This window comes from Manis javanica, chromosome 10, assembly GCF_040802235.1.
Source record: "Manis javanica isolate MJ-LG chromosome 10, MJ_LKY, whole genome shotgun sequence".
Classification (NCBI taxonomy): domain Eukaryota; kingdom Metazoa; phylum Chordata; class Mammalia; order Pholidota; family Manidae; genus Manis; species Manis javanica.
In genome coordinates this window covers 24,417,434-24,439,007 of record NC_133165.1, presented here as the reverse complement: position 1 = coordinate 24,439,007, position 21,574 = coordinate 24,417,434, and the positions used below count along the sequence as shown (strand labels likewise).

Below are 21,574 nucleotides of genomic sequence, written 5' to 3'. Positions count from 1 at the left end.
AACGGGGGCCCGTCCCTCTAAGGCTTCCAAAAAGCGCTCGCCAAAAAAAAAACTGCTCCGGTTTCTCTCCACCCGCCGGGAGCCGGGGGGAGGGGCGCTCGGGTCCCGCCGGGCTGGGGCTTGTATCTTACCCCCTTCACAAGGCGCTGGGTTCTTGCAGGTGTGGATGTGGTCTGGATGTTGTCCTGTGTCCTGTGGTCTCTATTTTAGGAAGATTTTTCTTTGTTATATTTTCATAGCTCTATGTGTTTTTGGGAGGAGATTTCCACTGCTCTACTCACGCCGCCATCTTGGCTCCCTCTCAAGATTTTACTTTTTTAAAGAAGCCATTAAACAGCTGTACTTAGAATAAAGTTACCTTCTTTTACTCTGAATATAATGCATTTTTATTCCTTATATCTCCTCTTACTAAAACACACATTCTTTAGCATGCAGAAATGTTTTCCTTATTATATTAAGTAATTTTAATTAGAACTTAAAACCACTAGGTACCATAACCTTCAGTGAACACTGAAAAGTAGGCCATTGTAAACTGTTACACCAGCATTCCTTTAGATTGATACATTTATGAACACATTTTATCACTTCTGAAAATGAGCACAATTTCTCACTGAGCACAAAATATGTCTACATAACAGCAAAACTTTAAGAATTTAGGTTACCACAAAAATTCTCAGGCTGTTTGCAGACATACCCACTGTTATACATTAACACACTATTATTATTAAGATGTTCATTGCTACACTTGTTTAATTATTTCACAAAACTTTTATCAACCATCGAAGTCAAGCCTCTCTTTAAGCATCTTCTTGAAAGATTTAACAGATAACATCAACTTAAATGACTTTAAATAAACAGGCAGCTGATAATTCTAAGGACATGTCCATTTTAGTTAAACTTAAAGTAGCATTAATGCTTAATATCCATTATTAGAATTTCTGGAAGTTTAAGAATGCTGTATTTTTACAAGCACTTGTTTTTAAATCAATTTTTATTAATACCATCCAGAGGTAGAAAAACAATTTTTATTCACATATTTAGACATGCAAACATACAGATTGAGATGCAATGACTACAGTCAACATAAAAGTGTATATACACAGACAGAAACTGATACAAATTTTTGCTAGTTACTAATATCCAATTGCAAAATGATGATGTAATTATGGGCTGATCTATGGTCTGTTTGCTAAAGGTAAGGTAAAGATGGAATTCATCCTGCCTTTTACTATGTAGTTTACAGCTGTGCCTGCATGTTAAATCAATTGCCCAGGTTGCAAATTACCAGAGAGAATATGGTAGACTTGCAAAAAGCAGGAGTGAGAGATAAAGAGAGGTTATTTTATGCTTCCCAAGTTCAGCTAGCACTGACTCAGAGTCCATAGGTGGATCCGCATCATCATTATCCTCCCCCCTCCGATGACCCAGATTCTTTCTGAAAGTATTGTTGTTTCTCCTGGGTCAGTTTTTGCTCATGTTCGGAGGCAAAGATTCATCACTCCCTGCGGCTGTGGAATGTACAAGTGCCTCATAACCAGTTACTGTCTGTTTAAGTTTTTCAGCCACAACGTTCCCTTCAAGAGGTTTATCTAGCAAGCAGGAGGTTTTAGGGGAGAGGTCCAATCTTTCTTTCATTAAATTTCACAGGGAAAATGTTTCTATGGGAAAGTCCCGAGGTCCATGAAGGGTGAAGCACTCTTTAAGCTGCAGTCCCACCCTTCTCCAAGTCTACTCAAAAGCAAGAAAATATTTTAGCTGCCGGCTGCCCATATTACTGCGACGGGAGTCAAGCACAGCTTTAAGCATATGTACAAAGAGTGCTCAGTCCTTTGATCCAGATTGTCCCATATTTATAGTTTTAAGCATATATGCAAAATTTTTATGGTCTACCTGACAGTCCTTTGACCCTTACTGTCCCAAGTTATACTCCTGATTCTAATTCTCCCATATCAACCCCTGGACTTTACTAAGTCAGTACCTTATCGATGTACGTCTGTTCTCCTACGGGAGTCTCCTCACTCAAATAGCTGGCTGCCTTACAGAGGCGAGCTCTGGAGGACCTGAGTTTTTCAGTCCTTGTCTCTCCATTCTCAGGTCCCTGTTTGGGCACCACCTGTGGACACCAGCTCCACAAAGCAGCTGAAGCTGAGAGGACTGGATGAGCAATTAAGGGAAACAAAGAGAAAGATACAAGAAAGACATGGAAACCAAAGTTGGGATCAGGAGGTCCACTGAGCACTAGTGATGGACAAGTGATAGAGTTTTATTTCTGAGCACAGCTCAGAATAAATACAAGCTCATAATGATGTCACTTAAGGACTGATCTCATATCTGGTGTTGTCACTTCTGCTTCCAGTGATCTCAATTCTGGTGATATCACTTCCTGGTAACTGGATCCGGTGATGTCACTTCCAGGGTGACATCACTACTGGGGTGATATCGCTTCCAGCCCTCCACACTGGGCCTGCATGATTAACACAATAAAGACATGGACTGTGCTGAGGTACCCTCCTTTATCTGGGGAACATTCAAACATTCCAGGCCAAGTTGCCCCTGGCTTTTTGAGCTTTAATTTATTAACTCTGGGTCTTCTTATTGGGCTTTCCTGGCCTTATTCTCTTTCCACCCTGCTGCTATCTATTTCCCTACCTAACATTCCCCCCCTCAAGCAACTGGGACCCAAATCATTGGGGGAGGGGAGATAACCGGTCTGGCTGCTTCCCGCTTGTAAAGGACAGTGTGGTTATTTGGGTCCCTCTGCCTGCTGACTGTTGGGATGGTGGAGATTCGGACAGGAACAGTGCCCATATGGGGTTTTAGTTGCTTGCTGTCTGTTGGCTGACTGTAAGGGTGTCCAAGTGGTCCCATGAAGATGGAGGTGCGGTCATCGGAGTCACTGTGGGTATGAGGAATCTGGCAGTGAAGGCTTCTGAAAATAAGTTGCATGAGGTTAAAGGGAGGATAAGGCTGGAGATTGGTGACACTGGAGATATTAAGGACTGTCCCTGTCCGAATTCCAATGCCAAGAGATTCTTGTCCCAATGGATTGTTGATTATGCCCCAGCACTTGTCTGCATAATGCTTGGTGGCATTGTACTTATTGTTGCCCCGCCACAACCAGAGGCTGAAAGTGTTGCCTTGAAAGGGTGGCTCTCTGGTGACTATGTGGTTAAGGCTACAGATATTGAATTTTTCTCCATTATTAGGGGAATCCTTTGGAATCATGGTTCCCATTTATGAAAAGTGTAATTATATATAAAACCTGCATTACAGTAGGAATATATTGAAGATTCTCAAGAGGGGACCGGTACCCCAGGAATTGGAAATGCATAGACTGGCTCTTCCAGCTAGGTGATGGACTTTACTTACTTGTTTAGCTGGTGTGGGGGTAACCCACTCTTGATTGAGAGGTTGGGGGCCTCCACCATCTCCATCTTTTTTGGTGGTAGTATAAGTTGTGTAAGAAAAACCCCAATATAGTGCTGTGGTATTAGCAACAGTTTCTAGGGGCATTGGAATGCTGAGAAAATTTATACCATCTTCAAGATGACCCCCTGGCAATAAGTAGCCTGCCATTCATTCCCCCCGGGGCAGATCCAGCAATTGGTTTGGTTAGTTACTTTAGAAATTTTGTTAATTACTGGTGTTAGAGGGTGTATGGCTGCTAGGAGAGGAACTAGTAAGGTGAGGGTTAATAATAGTAGTGATGGCATGTTTAAAGCCATTTCTTTTTAAGATTTAAACCCAATGGGCAGAAATGCTGCTGGCTAAAGGAAAGGGGTTTTACAATAGCACAGGAAATGAATAATAAGTCCCACTCTCACAATGATGCCTAGAAAGAGTTAGGGAACTGGAGTTATGGTGCACTTATCTTAGATGGCTGTCACTGGAAAGAGGTATTTCAGATCTTCTACAGGCTCACAGGTGTAGCTGGGCCCTTGGGTCTCATGACTCTGCACTGCTGGATTTTTCCACAGCTGGTAACTTCAGGGAACTTGACAGCTGAGGGGGTAGACATAGGACAGGGTAGAGTCCTTTCCAAATAGGCTGCAGTTGAGATCGGGACAACCCATCTTTCCAGACTTTGATGAGGACTTGGGTCCCTGGGCTGTAGAGATTCTGGTTCTCTGATAGGTCAGAGACTGTGGCCTGGGTGAGCCCAAATTCTCTTAAGCCTGTTGGGACTGATGTATAGATGTGGCATATTCTGATAAGGCACTGGCCTCAGAAAGTTGGCCAACTTGTTAGTTGGTAAGGGCTTGAATTTTCAGGATAACTGGACTTTGATCTTGATGGACTTAGTCTGGAAGAAATAAATATAGTTTAGTAAGCATGGCTCACACAGTGGGGTTAGTAAAAGCATTAGTAGGAGTTTAGCAAAGGGTAGTAGCCAGGATGTCCAATTCTAAAACTGGAACTGAACTCCTTATGATTCTGAGAGCCTCTGATGAATCTGAGAGACTTGATCAGCTAGTTTCTTTGCTGCTTATTAGAGACAGAGGTTGAAATCTTTGAGCAACATCTGGAGTTGGATTTTCCATTCTGGAAGAACAAACTTGACAAGGAGATTAAGAATGCATGGCTAGAGGGGCTCAAGATGGCGACATCAGTAGGGCAGCAGAAATCTCTTCCCAAAACCACATATATTTTTGAAGATACAACAAATACAACTATTCTTAAAAGAGAGACCAGAAAATACAGTACAACAACCAGGCTACATCTACATCTGCAAGAACTCAGCATCTCATGAAAAGGGAAAGATACAAAGCCGTGACCTGGCAGGACCCAAGGACTCCCACAACCTCAGGTCATGGGTGGGAGGAAAATAATCAGAGTGTGGAGGGAGTGGAAGCACAGGACTACTAAATAATCAGCCCCAGTAATCAGCACTGGGAGCACAGACACACATTGCATGGTGTAATGGATATTAGAAAAATGGACAAGTAAAATCTGAGATGGAGACCAGAAGCAGGTCCCCACAGCCAGCGCCCCTGGGACAAAAGATAAGTGGGCACTTTTTAAAATCCTTAAAGGGACAAGGGCTGAACAGCTGGACAAAATCATACTGGCACACTCAGCCCAGCATGCTGAGAATCATGAGGAACTTCAGGTGCCCTAATCCCCTGGGGGATAAAGCAGCCACCAAGCCCCCCACTGTGATAAGTAGCCTGCCATTCATTCCCCCCCAGCCAGTGCTGCAAGCAAACCAGCTGACCCGCCCCAGCTGCAGAGCAGCTGGAGAGCAGCCCTGCCCACAGCAACCACACAGAGTCTCCTCCCAGCATGCAGCTAACCACGACAGACCCAGAGGCTGCTGGCAGTGCACAGCTGCCCAGCACAGACAGAGGAAGCCAGAGCAAGGTCTGGAAGGCATGAAAGGATGCCATTCTCACAGGAGAACACACCCAATGCGTCAGCCACACCCCACATTGCACTAGGCTATCCCGAGGGCCACCCTGCCCATGGCAGGCTCAGGGGATTAACCAAGAGACTTCTCCTGGTTTCAGGGTAACTGGCACAGGCAACGGAAGCCAGAGCAAGGTACAGAAGTCATGAAGGGGTGCCGTTCTCAAAGGAGATCACACCCGGCATTTCTGCAACCCCCTGCAGGGCCCTACACTATCCCAAGGGACACTCCGCCCATGGCAGCTCAGGATATTATCCCAGAGGCTGTTCCCAGTGTGTGGGTACATGGCACAGGGAGCGGAGAAGGGCAAGGTGACCAGCAAGCAGGAAGGGACTTTGTTCTTCCAGCTGACCCATGTGCCACCTGCCTGCGACCACTTTTATCACCATGAAAAGGCAGAAGAATCTGTTCCAGTCAAAAATCACTCAGAGAACCCCAGAGAGAGGGCCTGGTAAGATAGATATAACCAATATTCCTGAAAAAGAATTCGAAATAAAAGTCATAACCATGCTGATGACCTGCAGAGAAATATGCAAGAGCTAAGGGATGAAGTCCAGTGGGAGAAAACAGAAATGAAACAATCGATAGAAGGTCTTAAGAGCAGACTGGATGAGGTACAACAGACTGTTAATGGAATAGAAATCAGAGAACAGGAATACAGAGAAGCAGAGGCAGAGAGATAAAAGTATCTCTAGGAATGAAAGAATATTAAGAGAACTATGTGACCAATCCAAATAGAACAATATTCACATTTATAGGGGTACCAGAAGAAGAGAGAGAAAAAGGGTTAGAAAGTGTCTTTGAAGAAATAATTGCTGAAAACTACCCCAAGCTGGGAAAGGAAACAGTCTCTCAGACCATGGAAGCCCACAGATCTCCCAACACATGGGACCCAAGGAGGACAACACCAAGACATATAATAACTAAAATGGCAAAGATCAAAGACAAGGACAGAGTATTAAAGGTAGCCAGAGAGAGAAAATAGATCACCTACAAAGGAAAACCCATCAAACTATCATCAGACTTCTCAAAAGAAACCTTACAGGCCAGAAGAGAATGGCATGATATATTTAATGCAATGAAACAGAAGGGTCTTGAACCAAGAATACTGTATCCAGCATGATTATCACTTAAATTTGAAGGAGGGATTAAACAATTTCCAGATAAGCAAAAGTTGAGGGGAATTTGCCTCCCACAAACCACCTCTACAGGATATTTTAAAGGGACAGCTCTAGATGGAAGCACTCCTAAGGCTAAATAGATGTCACCAGAGAAAATAAAATCACACCAAAGAAAGGAGATCAACCAAATACTAACAAAAGGTAAAAAATAAAATCAACTATCCACAAAAGCAGTCAAAGGAAACACAAAAAAGTACAGAATAAAACACCTAATATATAAAAAATGAAGGAGGAAGAATAAGAAGGGAGAGAAATAAAGATTCATTAGACTGTGTTTGTAATAGCTTAATAACAGAGTTCAGTTAGATGGTTAGATAGTAAAGAAGCTACCCTTGAACCTTTGGTAACCAAGAATCCAAACCCTCCAATGGCAGTAAGTATGTATCTATTGATAATCACCCTAAATATAAATGTAGTGAATGCACCAACCAAAACACACAGAGTAATAGAATGGATAAAAAAGCAAGACCCATCTATATACTGCTTACCAGAGACTCACCCCAAGCCCAAAAATATACACAGATTAAAAGTGAAAGGATGGAAAAAGATATTTCATGTAAACGATAGGGAGAAAAAAGCAGGGTTTGCAGCACTTGTATCAGACAAAACAGACTTCAAAACAAAGAAAGTAACAAGAGATGAAGAAGGACATTACATAATGATAAAGGGGTCAGTCCAACAAGAGGGTACAACCATTATAAATACCTATGCACCCAACACAGGACACCAACATATGTGAAACAAATACTAATGGAATTAAAGGAGGAAATAGAATGCAATGCACTCATTTTAGGAGACTTCAACACACCACTCACTCCAAACGACAGATCCACCAGACAGAATGTCAGTAAGGACACAGAGGCACTGAACAACACACTAGAACAGATGGACCTAACAGACATCTACAGAACTCTACACTCAAAAGCAGCAGGATACACATTCTTCTCAAGTGCACAAGGAACATTTTCCAGAAGAGACCACCTACTAGGCCACAAAAAGAGCTTCGGTAAATTCAAAAGACTGAAATTCTACCAATGAAATTCTCCGATCACAAAGGTATAAAACTAGAAATAAATTGAACAAAGAAAACAAAAAGGCTCACAAACACATGGAGTCTTAACAACATCTGCCTAAATAATCAATGGATCAACAAAAAAATTAAAAGAGGTAAAGCAATATATGGAGACAAGTGACAACAACAGCACAAAGCCCAACTTCTGTGGGATGCAGCGAAGGCATTCTAAGAGGAAAGTATCTAGCAATCCAGGCCTATTTAAAGAAGGAAGAACAATCCCAAATGAATAGTCTAAAGTAACAATTATTGAAACTGGAAAAAGAAGAACAAATGAGGCCCAAAGTCAGCAGAAGGAGGGACATAATAAAGATCAGAGAAGAAATAAATAAAATTGAGAAGAATAAAGCAATAGAAAATATCAATGAAACCAAGAGCTGGTTCTTTGAGAAAATAAACAAAATAGATAAGCCCCTAGCCAGACTTATTAAGAAAAAAAGAGAATCTACACACATCAACAGAATCAGAAATGAGAACAAAACAATCATGACCAGACACCACAGAAATATAAAGAATTATTAGAGAATACTATGAAAATCTATATGCTAACAAGCTGAAAAACCTAGAAGAAATGGACAACTTCCTAGAAAAATACAACCTTCCAAGATGGACCAAGAAACAGAAAATCTAAACAGAACAATTACCAGCAATTAAATTGAATTGGTATTCAAAAAACTACACAAGAACAAAACCCATGCCAGATGGACTCATGGCTGAATTTTATCAGACATATACAGAAGACATAATAGCCATTCTCCTTAAAGTTTTCCAAAAAATAGAAGAGGAGGGAATACTTCCAAACTCATTCTATGAAGCCAGCATCACTGTAATACCAAAACCAAGCAAAGACACTACAAAAAAAGAAAATTACAGACCAATGTCCCTGATGAACATAGATGCAAAAATACTCAACAAAATATTAGCAAACTGAATTCAAAAATACATCAAAAGGATCATACACCATGACCAAGTGGGATTCATCCCAGGGATGCAAGGATGGTACAACATTCGAAAATCCATCAACATCATCCACCACATCAACAAAAAGAAGGACATAAACCACACGATCATCTGCATAAATGCTGAAAAAGCATTTGACAAAATTCAACATTGATTGATGATAAAAACTCTCAACAAAATGGGTACAAAGGGCAAGTAACTCAACAGAATAAAGACCATATGTGAAAAACCCAAAGCCAACATCATACTTAACAGCAAGAAGCTGAAATCTTTTCACCTAAGATCAGGGACAAGACAAGGATGTCCATTCTCCCCACTGTTATTCAACATAGTACTGGAGGTCCTAGCTATGGCAATCAGACAACACAAACAAATACAAGGCATCCAGACTGGTAAAGAAGAAGTCAAACTGTCACTATTTTCAGATGACATGATATTGTACATCAAAATCCCTAAAGACTCCACTCCAAAACTACTAGAACTAATATCAGAATTTAGCAAAGTTGCAGGATACAAAATTAATACATAGAAATCTGTTGCTTTCCTATACACTAATGATGAACTAGCAGAAAGAGAAATCAGGAAAACAATTCCATTCACAATTGCATCAAATAGAATGAGATATCTAGGAATAAACCTAACAAAGGAAGTGAAAGACCTATACCCTGAAAACTATAAGACACTCTTAAGAGAAATTAAAGAGATCAATAACAAATGGAAACTCATCTCACGCTCTTCACTAGGAAGAATGTATATTGTCAAAATGGCCATCCTGCCCAATGCAACTCCTATCAAAATACCAACAGCATTCTTCAACAAACTGGAACAAGTAGTTCTAAAATTCAGATGGAAACATAAAAACCCCAAATAGCCAAAGAAATCCTGAGAAGGAAGAATAAATAAAGCAGGGGGGATCTCACTTCAAGCTCTACTACAAAGCCACAGTAATCAAGACAATTTGGTGCTGGCACAAGAACAGACCCACAGACCAGTGAAACAGAATAGAGACTCCAGATATTTACCCAAACATATATGGTCAATTAATATATGATAAAGGAGCCATGGATATGCAATGGGGAAACGACAGCCTCTCCAATAGCTGGTGTTGGCAAAACTGGACAGCTACATGTAAGAGAATGAAACTGGATCATTGTCTAACCCCAGGCACAAAAGTAAATTTGAAATGGATCAAAAACCTGAATATAAGTCATAAAACAATACAACTGATAGAAAAAAACATAGGCAAAAATCTCTTGGGCATAAACATGAGCGACTTCTTCATAATATATCTCCCTCGGCAAGGGAAACAAAAGCAAAAATGAACAAGTGGGTCTATGTCAAGCTGAAAAACTTCTGTACAGCAACAGACACCATGAATAGAACAAAAAGACATCCTACAGTATGGGAGAATATATTCATAAATGACAGATCCCATAAGGGTTTGACATACAAATTATATAAAGAGCTCACGCACCTCAACAAACAAAAAGCAAATAATCCAATTAAAAAATGGCAGAGGATGTGAACAGACACTTCTCCAAAGAAGAAATTCAGATGGCTGACAGGCACATGAAAAGATGCTCCATCACTAATCATTAGAGAAATGCAAATTAAAACCACAATGAGATGCCACCTCACACCAGGAAGGATGGCCACCATCCAAAAGACAAACAACAACAAATGTTGGTGAGGCTGTGGAGAAAGGGGAACCCTCCTACACTGCTGGTGGGAATGTAAATTAGTTCAACCATTGTGGAAAGCAGTATGGAGTTTCTTCAAAAAATTAAAAATAGAACTACCATTTGACCCAGGAATCCCACTCCTGGAATTTACACTAAGAATGCAGGAGCCCAGTTTAAAAAAGACAGATGCACTCCTATATTTATCACAGAATTATTTACAATAGCCAAGAAATGGAAGCAATCCATGTGTCTATCAGCAGATGAATGGATAAAGAAGAGGTGGTACATATATGCAATGGAATATTATTCAGCCATAAGAAGAAAACAAATCCTACCATTTGCAACAACATGGATGGAGCTAGAGGGTATTATGCTCAGTGAAATAAGCCACTCAGAGAAAGACAAGTACCAAATGATTTCACTCATCTGTGGAGCATAAGAACAAAGAAAAAAACTGAAGGAACAAAACAGCAGCAGACTCACAGAACCCAAGAATGGACTAACAGTTACCAAAGGGAAAGGGACTGGGGAGGGGGGAAAGGGAGCATTACAATTAGCACCCATAATGTAGGGGGGCATGGGGAGGGCTGTACAACACAGAGAAGACAAGTAGTGATTCTATAACATCCTACTACGCTGATAGACAGTGACTGTAATGAGGTATGTGGGGGGGACTTGATGATGAAGGGAGTCTAGTAACCATAATGTTGTTCATGTAATTGTAGATTAATGATACCAAAAAAAATGGATTGACTGCAAAGGGCTGGTTATAAGAACAGCATTGTTTGTAGCCTTGTAAATCTTGCCACTCTCAGAAATATTTCCTCCACTTGACACAGTTGTGGTCAAACCCTTTCTCCTGCAGGCCCTCCCTCAGAGGTCTGCTTCTGAGCTCTTCTCCCTGAAATATCCCTATAGAGTTCTATGGAATGCTCCAAACTGTCTCTCCTTCTCAAAGCCACTTCCACCAAGATGTGGATGCGCTCTCTGCTCCCAAACCTCAGGCCCACCCCACAGCATGACTACTGGGCTGGGCAGAGGCAGTGAGGCAGCAGGAATCTGCTTGCAAGCAGCCAGCATACGGGTGGGTAGGCACCATGATGCAGAGGTACTGAAGGGTGCAGTCTGGGATTCACATTTGTACAAAATCAGAACCCCTTGCTTACTTTTGTTATCTCTCTTCACCCCAGTTTCCCTTGTATCTACCTTGTGAGAATCACATACCACCACCTAAACCAGTAGGCCCCCACTTAATTTCCCCTTCATAATGTCATTACTCCATGGATTTCCATGTGTGCTGTGTCCTTACAGCTCACAGATGCCGGAAGCCAACCACACGCTCACTTCTTGCACCACTCAGCTTTTGGGTTTAACAAATCTCCACAAAACGTACTGGCTTAAAATAACAGCCACTTTTTCAGTCCATGACTCTACAGGTCAGCAGTTTGGACTGGGTCCATCTAGGTAGGTCTGGCCAGGTGGGCTGGGGGTTCGTGGGCTGGGGGTCCTCAGCTGAGATGGCTCATCTCTACGTGGTTTCTCACATAGATGCTTCTGGGCAGTCACCTGGTGACCTCATTGTTTCCAGAGCAAAATATAGGAGCTGAAAGTCTTCCTTTTTTCCCCTCCAGTATTATTGAGAAATAATTGACATACATCACTATGTACGTATAAGGTGTAGAGTATGACGCTTGATTCATATTTATTGTGAAATGGTCCCAACAGGTTTAGTTAACATCCATCATCTCGTATACGTACAATAAAAAGAGAAGGAAAACCATTTCGCCATGTGATGCCAGCTCTTAGGACCCACTCTCCTATCAGTTTTACTAGGCTGTGCATCACAACTGTAGTACTTATTTATCTTATAACTGGCCATCTTTCTCCAATTCCTCCTTTCTGCATCCTCTAACTCTGGTAATTGCAAATCTAATTTCTTTTTCTATAAATTTGGCTTTAAAAAATTACATTCTACATATAATAATAAATGAGATCATACAGTATTTGACTTTCTCTGTCTTATTTCACATAGCACAATGCCTTCAAGGTCTATCCATGTTGTTGCAAAGGGTAGGATTTCCTTGTTTTTTTCTGGCTGAGTAATATTCTATTATATATATATACACCATAACTTCCCATCAATGGACACTTCAGCTGTTTCCATGTCTTGGCTATTGTAAATAATGCTGCTATAAACATGGGAGTCCAGATATCTTTTCAAGTTAGTGTTTTGTTTCCTGTGGATATATTCCCAGCAGTAGAATGGCTGGATCATATAGTTTTTCTATTTTTAATGTTTTGAGGAACCTCCGTACTGTTTTCATAGTGGCTGTACCAATTTACAATTCCACCAACAATACGAGGAGTCCCTTTTCTCCACATCTACTCCAGCATTTGTTAGCTTGTCTTTTTGTTGATGGCCATTCATTCTAACAGGTGCAAGATGACATCTCACTGTGGTTTTAATTTGCATCTCCCTGGTGACTAGTGATGTTGAGCGCCTTTGTATATACCTGTTAGCCTTTCACATTTCTTTTGTGGGAAAATGTCTATTCAGTTCCTTTGCCCATTTTTAAATTGGATTATTTAGTATTTTGCTATTGAGTTGTGTGATTTCTTTATGTATTTCAAATATCAATCCTTTATCAGATATATGGTTCAAAAATATAATGTCCTGTTCTGTAGGTTGTCATTTCACTTTGTTGATGGTTTCTCTTGCTGTGAAGAAGCATTTCAATTTCATGTAATTTCACTTGTTTATTTTTGATTCTGTTACTTGTACTTTAAGTGTCATATCCAAAAATTCATTACCAAGACCCATGTCAAGGAGCTCTTTTCCTGTGTTTTCCTCTGAGAGTTTCACAGCCTCTTATATTACATTTAAGTCTTTAATCCACTTCAAATTAATTTTTGTGAGTTATGTATCATATGCATCCTGTTTTCCTCTTTTACATGTGAATATCCATTTATCCCAGCACCATTTATTGAAGGGACAGTCCTTTCTCCATTCAGTATTCTTGGCTCCCTTGTCAAATACTAGTTCACCACATATTTCAGGGCTCTCAGTTCTGTTCCATTCATCTATTTGTCTATCTTTATGCCAGTACCATACTGTTTCAATTATCATAGCTTTGTAGGACACTTGAAATCAGGAAGTGTGATGCCTCCTGCTTTGTTCTTCTTCCTCAGGATTTCTTTGACTATTCAGGGTCTTTTGTGGTTCCATACAAATTTTAGGAGTGTTTTTTTCGATTTCTGTAAAAATGATACTGGAATCTTAAGAAGGACTGCATTGAATCTATAGATGGCTTTTGTAGTACTGACATTTTAACAACATTGATTCTTCCAATCTGTGAACATGGGATATATTTCCATTTATTCATGTCTTCTTTTATTTCTTTCATTAATGTCTTGTAGTTTTCAGAGTAGGGAGCTGCAAGGTCTTTTTTTTTTTTTTTTTTTTTGTATCATTAATCTACAATTACATGATGCAAGGTCCTTTGAACCCTAGGTTTGGAACTCATATAGTGCTGTTTCCACCATATTCTATTAATTTAAATAAATCTCAATGCCATCCCAGATTCAAAGGGATATCCTAGCTCTTGGTAAGAAGAGCTACACGGCACTGTGGTCATTTCTACAGTGTGCCGTCTCTCAGCGGGAAGAAACTAGGACTCAGGGAGGAGAGAATGAGCAACTTTTACTTTTCATTTATGTCATTCTATTGTTTTCAATTCTTAAAATTATGTATGAATATATATACATTACTTCTATATTAAAAATAATGATAATAATGTTACAGTATGACTCTAAAGATTTATTACTTAAGTTACACACCAAGATAATAATTCACTGACACTTCAAAGAACCCATGATTCTGAGTCAAAACACATAATGCACAATATGTCTTCATACCTCCTCTAACTATAAGGCCAGGTAATAGCAGGTGTCATGAAATCCCCAGCATTGAGATCAGCATGTCATAAATACTTAATAAATGTTCAATCTGTATCTGATTGAGAATATAGGAGCAAAAATGATGTAAATCTGTTCTACTAATTCAGTGTTTATAATCAATCTTTCTCATAGTAGCTTAGAATTTAGTGATAAAGAAAGAGATTTTATTTAACTACTATAACATTGTAGCATGGATGAAATAGTAGCATGCCCAATGCTATAAATAATAGTAACTATAGTATCTAGGAATTATAATCTAGGGCAGAATTAAACTCTGGTCCTATAAGTCACCCATCTAATTAAGAAATCATGTATCTTTATAAATGCCAAGGATGGTCCTCAGCTATTCCAAGTGGGACCTTGGAGAAGAGCCCAAAGGAGCTATTTTTTAAAAACCTCCTTTCTTTAGCAGCTGTAACATAAATTAGCAAACATGCAGAAAGTGACCTCTTAATTTTGTTTAATACACCCCACATTCATTTTGGTTTTGTGTTTACAATTGCTTCTGTTTCTCCAAATTAAAAATTGGTAAATAGAATCAATAAGATTACATTAGAGAAATTCTTGCAAATTCTTTCTTGGCTGATTTTTGATCTGCAATATATTTCCTTAAGTCCTACTAATTAAACAATTGCAAGTCCTACTAAATAAACAATGACCATTAGAAGCCATCCTGACCCTTTCCAGGAAGGTCAAAGAGTAGCCTATCATTTGGATGCCTAATTTAATTGAACAAAAGAAATTGCTTTCAGCTTCTTTACTTAGCCCTTTCTAATTGGATCGAATGTCAACTTTCCATGCAATATTCCCCAACAAACACTCATGTTCTTAACGGCACCAGATTAGAACAACCTGCATCTGTCTCCATGGTACCCTGGGTCTGCATAAACTTTGGATACGTATTTATTTTCTGGATTTCATTTCCATGTTAATTAGAATGCAGGTTCCTGGAATTTCCATTCTGAGTATGATAATCTTCTTATAGTCAGCATGATGGAAGCAGCTGTAATGCTGTTTACTTTATGAAAGATGGTGTTCCTTGCTCAGATGATCATTGGATATAGGTCAAAGATTGTGTCCCCATTCCTTCTTAAAAGATTTTTCAGAATATCTTCATTTATTGAGAACTTTCAAACTTAATTTTATTAGGTCACTGTGTTTTTTGGAAGGCATAATGGGTAACAAAATCTATTGGGAAATTGTACTTAACAATATGTATCTCATTCCTTTTTCTTTCACTGTTACTTCTCTCATCAAGTATACCTTTTTAAAAGAGTAGCTATTTTTTCTAATTAAAGAGCTATATATGTCAAGGGCAGAAAATCTGGAAAGTTGATAATCCCACTACCATTAACATTTTTATGGCTTTCTTTCTGTATATGCATAGTAGATTTTTATAAGATGGTATTACTTTGAGCAGGTAAATATGATATCAGTTTTTCTCTACAACCTATCCTTCCAACCTAATCAAGAATTTATTAGATAATAAATGAAGCATGTTATTTAATCCAACATCAAACATGTACTAAAGACCTACTATGTGCCACCTACTTTCCTCTGTCTGGGATGGGTGAGAAGGGCACAAAAATAAATAAGATACATCCTTTTTTTGACAACGTTTATAAACTATGAAAAGCAGTAAAATCCAGTTATAAGTAGACTGAAAATAATATTAACCGTTCACTGGACATCACGCACCGTACCTTTTACTCCTTGTACCAGCGCTATGATGTGGACACCGCGACACTTCCCATTTCACAGGTGAGGGAACTACGGCTGAGAAATGCTACGTGTTGTGCCCCGAATCACACAGCGAATCAGGTGGAACTAGGATTTAAATCTAGAACTATAGCTTCCCCAGTGCTCCGTCACGTCCCTCCTCCATAGGAGAACAGTTCAGCTGTGACATGTCTTCCCTTCACAGTGCCTCACATGTAAAGGAACTCCACCAACAGCTTCCGTGAGGTAGATGTGAGCATGAAAGACACATGGGATTATGCTGAAAGCTTCGCTTTCAAAAACAAGGCTGTTAATTAAGTATTAGAGAGCACAATCTATACACTATAAAGGTGAAATGCCTTGGAAATGCCCATCAATTTAGGGGCTCTGGGAACCCTGTGAGTAATGGGTCCATAATTTGTGGGTCTATTTTCAGCCTGAACATACATGGCAGGACTCCCCGCTGTTTGCTGCAACCCCATCATTTCCACTCCGTACGGCCGACACGCGGATACGCAGTTGGTAAGACTTAGGCAAGGTCTCCTTATCACCAGCAGGCGCCTCCGACTCTCTTCCACTCGTCCAGGTCACAGAGCGTCTGTCTTTCAGGTCTCATAAAACTCAAATCCTACTTGCTTGCCATGATCGAATCCCTAACCCGTGCTGTCAACCAGTGTTCTGTGGGGTTTTTGTTCCTTTGTTTACTGACATCTGGGATTATGGTCAGGGCAGCAGCATTCTCCGAGGAGAGCTGCCCTTTTCTTTGGTTCTAAACTGTCTTCCTGCCGAGTTTCCTGTCTTGGTACCTGCAGGGTTCACGCACACGAGTATGTTATCACTCAGTCAGCCTCCAGGCTTGTTCTTTAACCCTGCTATTACCCAAAAAGGGAGTTCCAGATTTCAGTTTCACCCACTCTCCCTGAGAGGTGTGGGATGTGGGGCTCTTGCCACAGAACACTAAGTTTAGAAAGCAGAACATTTAGAAGTTCACTAGTTAAAGTGAACTGTCTTTTGGTTTTAGAAAAACAAAAAGTCTTGGACCACTGGCTAAAATCTTACTTTTTACGCAGCTATTTTAGCATCACAGTGACAAAGTGCAATTGTGTTTGAAATACACACACACATCATTTAGAAATGAGGTAAAGCTTAGGGGGAGAGACAAAAGGCAGAGGGAGCCTCTGGGAGCACGTGGGGCCTGCTCTGCGCCATAAAAGCCCTGTGGTGTTGTTTCATTTTAAACCAGGTATACTATGAACCCAGGGCAAAAAAATTAATTGGAGAATCTATGAGATTAAAAACATCTGGAGAGATTACTACCCATTTTCCTAACTTAATGCTTCTGAGCATCAAACATATACATCCATCAAATACTTATGCATGGAGTCCCTACTTTGTACCAACCAGCGTCTAGGAGGCTGAACACAACAGAAAAAGTTCTGCTTTCCAGATTATACAGGGGAGACAATGAACAAATAAATATATAATGTAGGACATGCACAACAATACAAAACTATATGAGAATATACTAAGTATACCTTCATTATTTGTTATTATGTGTTATATCTAAATAGTATTAAATATTTTATGAAACAATGAAAACACACAATGAATCAAGTAAGTGCTGTTAAGAAAATGAAGTGTGGCAAAGGACTGTGGTATACTAGTGGATTTGACATCCTGAGCAGATCATTTTTTAATGTCCTCATCCTTTATATGGCAAAATTATTATGTGGAAAGTTATATTCAATAATCATGAAATTAAATATGTGGCAGACAGACTCTTAGGGTGCCCCATTTTGCCCATCTTCTACTGGGAACCGTGTGGACATAACCCTGTTCACCAAATTATAGGGCAAAGGTGGTGGGATGTCATGTTACACAAGATTGAACCCATATTTCTCTCCCTTTCATTGGCTTTGAGAGGCAAGGGCAGTGCTGGGAAGACCCACATGGCAAGATGCTGTGGGCAGCCTCTGCGCCGCCCCGAGGAACTGAACCTCGCCAACAGGAACACGGGCTTGGCTCCTTCCCAGTCTGACCTCAGCTCACACCTTGGCTGCAGCCTTCGGAGACCCTGAATTGGTTGAGCCCACCCATGCCCTCATTCCTGACCTACAGGCACTATGAGATAATAAATGTGTGTTTGTTTAGACCACTAAGCTTGTGATAATATTGTTATTCAGCAATAGAGAACTAATACAGAACACGTTTTAATAATAATTTTTGTTTTGTTGAACTTCAGATTTATAACCATGCCAGTAAAAAAATAAAACAAGAAATAAAATAAAGGTAAATAACTAAAGGATAAAGAAAAACATGGATTAAAAATTTTTAAATACATTCATGCATTTTTTAAAAAAGAAGAAATAAAGGTCTGTCAGGAATTAATAAATTTATGGTGTCTGTTTTTAAGCTATAACTTCTGCCAATTTGTTAATGGCTTCACCAATAGGTCTTTTTTGCATATTCATGTTCAATAGAGTTCACCTAGATTTGTCAATTTTTCATTGCCCGTAGTTGATCCTTATCTAGGAATATGTCTACACCCCAAGGGTTGGGATTGCCACCTGCACCCAGAGCTCTGACTCTGAACTCCCACACATTCACCCACAAACACGCACAGCCCTGTCCACCTGCATCAGGCACCAGCTGGACAGCTTAGAGTTCTCTGAGTCAACTGTGTAGAGCACCATGTCCAAGCACTTCTAGGGAGAACACTGTGTTTGTTAAGGGACAAGTAATGAAAATGTGCTCATTAAAGTATACATATAGGTTTTTAAAACTCAGAAATGATTGTTGCAGTTATTCCAAACTTAGACCAACAAAGGCTGCTTTGTTTTTCTCAGAAGAGTGTTCCATCACTGATACTGCTTAGACTTCCTGGTGATGGGGAAAATAAACAGCAGACTGAGTGTTAGTTCTAGTATCGTCAGTCTGTGCCTGGGTAATGAGGACCCCTCTCCTCTACAGGGCTCAGTGAGGGGACTTGGAGCAGAGAGCTGAGGTCAGGGAGCGAATGAGCCAAGTCACTCTCCGGGGAGCAGGGGTTCCTTCCAGCAAGTGCAGAGGTTCCGAGACCAGAATGTGGTGCTGTGCTCAAGGGATGGCAAGAAGCCAGGTGGCTTGTACAGAAGGAGTGAGGGGGATGTGGTGGCTGGTGAGGTGAGAGAAGCAGCAGGTTGTGGGAAGCAGGGGGAAGGACACATGAATCTCTGAGGCATTGAGATCTGTTTCTACCACATCTTCCATGCAGGTGACGTGAGCTCTGGCCTGGCAAAACTACATTGGCTTTCCTACTGGAAAACCTCATCTGAGTTAGATATTTCCCAGTTAGTTGAACTGTTTTCCAGCATAAAAATTGGAACAATAAAACATATCTCAGAGGGTTATTGAGCTTATTAAATTAAATAAGGTAATGTTTGTGGATGTGCTTTGTAATCTGTAAAGCAGGGCAGTGGGGACACTCCTGTGGCTGCGGGGAGCTGATGTCTAAGTGCCCAGGAACCAGGGAAGTGCCATGTGCTGAGCTGGGACTCTGGATCCTGCCATCTTCTCCCCTCACTGCTCTAACCACTGAATTCCAGGCCCTCCCTGCACCTTCCTTCAGGAGGCGGCTTCCCCCCAGCATGACAGAAGGCATGTCACCACCCATGGTGACAACACTTAACCAGGCTAAACAAGATGGAGTAACCTCCATTTACATATCTGATGAGCAAAATTACAGGGTTCAGCTCTAATAGAGGGGGGAAATGAAGCTTCAGATCATTATTTCCACATCTAAGGTTAGCAGCTGGAAAACACAGCACATCTGTAAGATGACAGTGTCACAGATACCCCAGTTCTGCATGACACCAGCACCCACACAAAAAAGGAATCACTCCAAAAAGGAGAAATGGAGACACTGTCCTCTGCATAAACATGCCAGATAGACGCATATGGTTTTTTGCCACATCTCAGTTTAGGCTACCATGACATCATTTGTTGAAACTACTGATAAAGGCCACTGGCAGGTATCTGCTAACCCAAAGGAAAACAAAAGCTGAGTTTCCATCCATTTTCTCTTTCATAGGTCAGAAGAAAGTGTTCTTTGCCTGAGGAAATACTCCTTTGTATAAATCAAGCAGGGAAGATGAGGGTGGAAGGAATAAGTGCAGGAATGAGAAGTTGTCCCAGGAGAAACTGAACATCCCCCTTACACGTCTAGGGGCAGTTTGTTTCCGCATCGTAGTGATTTACTAAGGGTCTAGACCTCCAAAAGACATGGGTTTGAACCCTTGCGTGCCATGGAGCAAGCTACTTAACATTTCTAGTTTCTATCTCCTCATTCAGTAAGGGGAGACAACAGGAGATCCTAACTGGTAGGTCTGTGCTGAGGACCGAGAACATGTATGTAAAGCACAGCAAAGTGTTGGGCATATGGCAGGTGTTCAATAAAACGTTATACACGTGCATTATTATTGGGGGAAATTACTGAGAAAGATGTTTTCAGAAGGAAAAAGCAAGAATGAGGGAAAATAGTCAACGTTGGAAACATTCTTAGATTTCTAGGATTTATCTAACATACCTCTGCTGTAATGCTTAGTGTATGCGATCTGGTTTTTTAAATGAGCTTATTCAATATAGAGCATTTCAGAACACACTTTTAATTTTCTTAATATATTAAGATGCAGGTTGATATGAATTACTATTTAAGAAAAACATATCATAGAATTTAAATGGTAAAATAAAAAACTTTAAATGTTAGTGTTAATATTTTTAAAGCCACCACTCCTTTTATATAACCAACAGAAATAACTACCTTCACTGCAGTAATATATGGAACCATGAGTAAATGAAGAGTGTATACCGTATAAGCAAAATTTCCAGATTCCTGAAACCAAAGCCTTCAACATTAAAACTTTAAAGATGTATTTTTTAATGTATTTCATGTTACTGTATCTTGGTACTATACAGTATGTTACTGTTATATTGTATTTATCTTATTGTGGGTATATATATATATACACACACACACCTGCTTATTATAATATTTTAGATGGCTTTTGGACAATTTTCCTTATTCTTAGTACTTGCTCATTGATTTGGGTTCATCAGTCTGAGCATCAATTACTGCACAAAGACCATGGTCAAATTGCAATCTGTCTACAAGAAACTCCCTTCAGTATAATGGTATAAGTACCCTAGCAAAAGGGATTTGGGGTGGCTATATTAATATCAGGCAAAGCAAGTTTCAGAGCAAAACATTTGCCAATAATAAACAGGGGCAGTACATATTTATAAATGGGTCAAATCATCAAGAAGATAGAATGATATTAAATATGTATGCACCTAACAACAGGGCTTCAAAATACATGAAGATAAAAGTAGAGCTGAAAGGAGAAATATATCATACATAGTGAAAGGAAAGGAGCGACACACAACAGCAATTTACCGGAGAGTTCTGCTTTATTAGGGAAAGGTGCTGGGATATATAGGATGGGGCATAGGGTGATTGTGGTGTTACTTCTACGGGGCTGGTGGCTGTTGGCTAGGTGCTGGGATTGGGAGGGGGGCGAGAGGTGATTGGGCTTCAGGTGGCGCCGGCGGGAACCGAGGA

The 21,574-nt window shown here is 40.3% G+C and overlaps 1 protein-coding gene across 1 annotated transcript in view; it reads left to right on the top strand.

Moving 5' to 3' along the window:
- LOC140844015 (uncharacterized) overlaps positions 1 to 18,125 on the top strand; it is a 153,669-nt gene extending 135,544 nt beyond the window's left edge. Inside the window, exons 3-4 of the mRNA XM_073214884.1 lie at positions 16,415 to 16,500; positions 17,902 to 18,125. Coding sequence (XP_073070985.1) covers positions 16,415 to 16,500; positions 17,902 to 18,016 — 201 coding nt within the window. The 3' untranslated portion in view covers positions 18,017 to 18,125. The remainder of the gene's footprint in view (positions 1 to 16,414; positions 16,501 to 17,901) is intronic.
- The last annotated feature ends 3,449 nt before the right edge of the window (positions 18,126 to 21,574 follow it).